We start from the raw sequence: 5371 nt of genomic DNA, 5'->3' as shown, positions 1-5371 counted from the left end.
ATATATAATTATATAGTTGTCTCGATTAATATACAAAATATTTTGCAGTGGACCTATGTTCTGTGAGAATATCTAAGTTGGCCCTCACATTTTTTTTCTTTAATTGGGATGATAAAATAGATTCACAAGGTTAACAAAATTTAACAAAAGGTAAATCGTTACTCACCGTAAGTGTAAGCGAAAGTGTTTCATCTAACTTGAAAATAATCAGTGATAAAAAAGCAAGGTTGAAAGCTAAATTTAAACAAAAAATATATAGAAAATTATTTCAAATTTTATTGTTGTCATTTTGCGATCATAAATTTTGGGGTTTTCTATAAAAGTGTACACATATCATAACATTCCTGACAAGACATATTTCTTTTTCATTTTGTCATAATGTTTACCAAGTTTTAAATTAAAATTGCCTCGAAATGTAATGTTACTATGCAGTAAAGTTACTGTAACTGTTTTAGATAGGCCTATTATATGCTTATAAAAGGATCTGTTTGGCTGCTGTTAATCTAAGAACGCTTAAAATGTAATAATATTTTTGTTTTGCCTTAAAAGTACAAACAGGCTATCGTTTTTGTCAACAGCAATTGGAATTTTAATGTCCTTGTGTCATGCTATGTCGACTTTGTATTTTTTTGTTATCATGTGCTAAAATTCTTATGACAAAAGTCTGTCTTAGGTTGAATCATGGAGGAATAAATAAGAGTTGAATATAACAACATTGATGGTTATGTTCATTGTGTAAATATTCTGTTTCATGTTTACGTAGGAAATCAGGTTATAGTTTGATTCCATCTATACACTCTACTTAAGTGATGACCTACATAAATACCTAAAGTAGTCGCCAATAGAAATAATGGCCAATATTTATTTTATTACGGTATATTTTCTAAAAAAATAACCCACTTAGGTATTATTATAAAGATTGTGATAAGCTGCTTTTGATTAAACTTAGGCTCTGGTGAAAAATATAAAATTAAACATTATTATTTGAAAGCTTATGGAAAAAAAGGCAAGTCAGTGAATAAAACATTTTTAGTGCAATTGACCCAGTTAAAGGGTACCTGAAATATTTGTCATTATGACGGGAGCCGGGTCTATTGAAAAAAGAGAAAAAAAGAAAAAAAAAGAAGAGAAAACATGTCAAATAAATGTCTCCTCTTACTATGTGAGGGAAGAGTTTATAAAACAATATTGTTATTATTAAAATTATAAAATTTAAGAATTTAGATTGAACTCTGTCAGTTCGACGGGCCTGCGAAACAGAATTATGAATAACCCAAAATGTAATAATACTTTTAATTGAGGTTATGATGGTGATACTCATGTGGTTTTACATGTGTTTGATCAGGGTTCAAGGAATGGAAAGTTGTTTAAAGCTTTGTCCAAACTATCAAACCTGCTTTGACAAAAGACTGTTGTATGCCCATATAAAATATGATGTGCCTATGGTCAAGGTGTGATGTCATATAATGACCACATTTAAGCATGTCAAATAAAATCTAATTGCTGTCTGGACAAGAGTCTATTATACAGCATTATATAACATATGAAGCATTTCTACACGGACTTACTGTTTGCAAATAATAGTAACATAAAATTCCAGTTAGAGCACACGAACCACAGCGATTTCCAAGCGCTCTCCTGTTTTCCTGCTTTTTCAAGATTCATTCTTGGTCTGCTAGGAGGTAGTGGTGGCTCCGCTTCGAAAACTAAGATTTAAAAAAAAAAATTTAAAACTTTTATAAAACGTAACTGGCATTTATGAAAATATTATCTTTTTATATACGGTATATAAACACTAAAATTTGTAGCCTATACGTATATATTAATATGTTGTAATCATTAATTAACTTTAAGAAAAGGATAGTCTATGCCTGTCTGTAAACAACTTCAACATTCTCTTGTCAATAATTTTCATACTGTTATTAAAAACGCCTCATTTTATTTTAAATATTCGCAGTTACCAGCCTTAGATGAGACAAGTTGTCCAACATAATGTACTGCGAGAGTTCAAATAATATCTTACAAAGGGTTAACCCTATATTTTACAGTTATGACCCTATATATTACAGTTATTAATATTTGGGACTGAATATAAAAATATATATAAAATTATAATTTTCATAGCGATGTAAACAGTAGCAATAACTGAAAATATAACAAACCGAATATGGTTAATGGAACTATTAATGTCATAATAATTGCTGTCCATAAGAACAAAATGTCCATCTGATGTGCAAGGTCGGGTCCGCTGTATATCACTTGTGGACAAATTATGAGCGCCAGGCCAACTCCGATCTTTAAGAGAAGAGAAATATTATTAAATATTCAATGATAAATACAATAGTAGAGAGAGCCGTGGTAGTCAGGTTGACGTAAAAATGAAAAGCACTGGTAGCACTTTTGTGTATATCTTGTTTAGGTAACCTGATGTTACCACAATAAATGATGAAAATCGGTCACAATATAATACATATTTTTAATTATTTTTTTTGTTTATGTTTATAAGCCATGAAATATTCACAAATTGGACTGAAGCTTATCGCTAACCACTTCATAACCCGTCAACAGAATAAGTCGGGGGTATTGACAAAATTCAATTATTTAATAAAAAGCGTTCGCCCGTCATCTATTATACCGGTTCATCAGGCGCAGTGAAGTGGTACAGAGATGAGGTAAAATATACACATTACTTATTAAAAGTAAGTAACAATCATTTGTTAATCTGTACAATCTGACTCAGACAACATTGCCACCGTCTGCATTATAATGTTCTGCAATATTTTAAAATTCAATATTATTTTAAAACCGGCGAAATCCAACGTTGCTCTCGTGCAGTGGCTAAAGCTAAAAAAAGAATTTGAGGCTTATTATGACTGTTAGCATCGTATGATTTATAATTAAGTTGAAACTCATGCCATATAAATATTGGTTACGCATATCTTGGCGTCAAAACCTATGGTTACTCACTTTTGCTCTGAGTGTGAGCATAATTATATTTATTCTTCTTAGTGTTTGGGACGAAAAGCAATTTACGCTCTTCATGATTCGTATTATGGTTGATTACCTAAATCCCTTTCATAAAGCAATAACGACGAACTATCTACTTAACATTTTTGCCATTTTAGAAGCTGTCTCTTATACACATCTAGATGTGTATAAGAGACAGGAATGAGCTTCAATTTAGTAGCCCCATGTATTTCTATGTGAACCTTCTTAACTCATAATCATTCTTGATAGCTTTTCGAGACAGTGGTCCACCCTCTGAGATAAGACACTGAACGTTGTGTTACTGTGTTCATCACCAGATCATTGTCAATGAGATTGATTTCAGTGGGTCAGAGATAAACCATGGGTTTTCTTTTTTCGTTGGGGAAGGTGAAAGGGCTACTAAAAAACCTACTAAAGTGTGTTTTTTCCCCTTTAAGGGAGGATTGTTTCCAATTTTTCCAATTGGTTTTACGGTTCTACTCTTGTTGATTCTTTATTTTTTTTATTTTTTATAATTGCTGCTCGCAACACCGACAAAAATATTATTGCAACCCTTGTTTACTGACAATTCATTTCTGTGAGAAGTAATAACATACACGGCCAACAGTTTTTCACATTAATAGTGGCCAGCAATATCGGCCGTTATAGGCAAAATAAACTTATTAAAAGTAAGTAACAATCATTTGTTAATCTGTACAATCTGACTCAGACAACGTTGCCACCGTCTGCATTATAATGTTCTGCAATATTTTAAAATTCAATATTATTTTAAAACCGGCGAAATCCAACGTTGCTCTCGTGCAGTGGCTAAAGCTAAAAAAAGAATTTGAGGCTTATTATGACTGTTAGCATCGTATGATTTATAATTAAGTTGAAACTCATGCCATATAAATATTGGTTACGCATATCTTGGCGTCAAAACCTATGGTTACTCACTTTTGCTCTGAGTGTGAGCATAATTATATTTATTCTTCTTAGTGTTTGGGACGAAAAGCAATTTACGCTCTTCATGATTCGTATTATGGTTGATTACCTAAACCCCTTTCATAAAGCAATAACGACGAACTATCTACTTAACATTTTTGCCATTTTAGAAGCTATCCCCTTAATATTCGCCCAAAACTATGGTGTCTCTTTGTGCAAAGTGCATTTAAAGACGTATAGTAGTTGATAAATCAGTAATTCATAATGATTTAGCAAGACTATAGGAGCACAAGTCATTAAGATTCGCCGAGCTGGGTTCATGTGTGATAGCTTATGTTTGATTCAAGGTAGGACAGAGTGCCTTGTACCATTATAGATGTACAATACTACTGATGCTTTACAAAATTTCACATTTCTATGCCTTTACTTTTTACTCTGTAATTTTCCAAACTATTGAATATTTATTCAGTCTGACCAAATTCAATCAAATTTCAATTCAACTTTTATTTCGTTTAATTGTTCAATCCATATACTAAAGTAAACAAAGAAAACAACGACTGAATTGACAATAGGACTATATAAAGTATACAACAATATTTGAAAATAGACATGACATTTGTTGGGAATATTCTGAGAAAGATATAATGTACCTCAACAGCGGCAAATCCAATTCCATTCGACAGCGCTACTTCGTCAATTCCAAACCAGGTCCCTGCCATTTGTGATGACATTCCAAAACAACATGGTTGACTCATTGCACATAAAGTCTGACCAATAAAATTTAGCGGTATGTTATAATTTAGTGTCCCGATATATCGAATCCATGCCCCAACACATTGAAAAACAGTACCAACTATAAGGACAATTTTCAAATCCGTCTTCTCGGTTAGCCACATCACTGGTACTATGGCGACGACATATGTAACCAAACTTGTAGAACTCAGCAGATCAACAATATCTCTCGTAGTGTTATAGTAAATTCTCACTGCAGTAAAAATCGCCGCATATTGCCCCCACAAGTAATAGTTTGACATCGAAAATATAGCGAATATGAATAACATTAGCCATCTTCTTTTATACAATTTACAGCCACTTTCAGGTTTAATGAGAGATACCTGCTCTTCACTGGTGTGTCCGTCCTCAGCCATGGTGTAATTGAGGATATTTGTTTCACTGGAAATAGTGGGCAGTTGGCGATTTCCCCGAGATAGATATGGAAAAAATAACAGAGGGCGCTATGTTTTGTGCAGTCAGCCGTAAGCAAAGTGTGCCCACTATTGAATTCTGTCGTTTTAACGGAACGTATGAATAGTGAACCTATCCTACTGTAGTAAAATTTATTTATATTATTATATAACAAATATACTCATACATGATAGAACGTGGTCAACGATATGCTATAATGTACAACCTGGGTTAGTATAAAACAAATCACAAACCACAAGCATACTAAATGAAA

The 5371-nt window shown here is 32.6% G+C and overlaps 1 protein-coding gene across 2 annotated transcripts in view; it reads right to left on the bottom strand.

Annotated features, from left to right (window-relative positions):
• LOC117114080 (uncharacterized MFS-type transporter C09D4.1-like) overlaps positions 1-5078 on the bottom strand; it is a 28247-nt gene extending 23169 nt beyond the window's left edge. For both annotated transcript variants that reach the window (XM_033257621.1, XM_033257622.1), the window contains exons 1-4: positions 4563-5078; positions 2163-2295; positions 1569-1706; positions 167-234 (exon numbers count right to left, since the gene is read on the bottom strand). In XM_033257621.1, coding sequence (XP_033113512.1) covers positions 167-234; positions 1569-1706; positions 2163-2295; positions 4563-5060 — 837 coding nt within the window. In that variant the 5' untranslated portion in view covers positions 5061-5078. The remainder of the gene's footprint in view (positions 1-166; positions 235-1568; positions 1707-2162; positions 2296-4562) is intronic.
• Positions 5079-5371: the final 293 nt, after the last annotated feature.

Source organism: Anneissia japonica, unplaced genomic scaffold, assembly GCF_011630105.1.
Source record: "Anneissia japonica isolate Jap-2015-1 unplaced genomic scaffold, ASM1163010v1 scaffold288030_len866700_cov218, whole genome shotgun sequence".
Taxonomy (NCBI): Eukaryota; Metazoa; Echinodermata; class Crinoidea; order Comatulida; family Comatulidae; genus Anneissia; species Anneissia japonica.
This window is presented reverse-complemented; position numbering and strand designations above follow the sequence as displayed.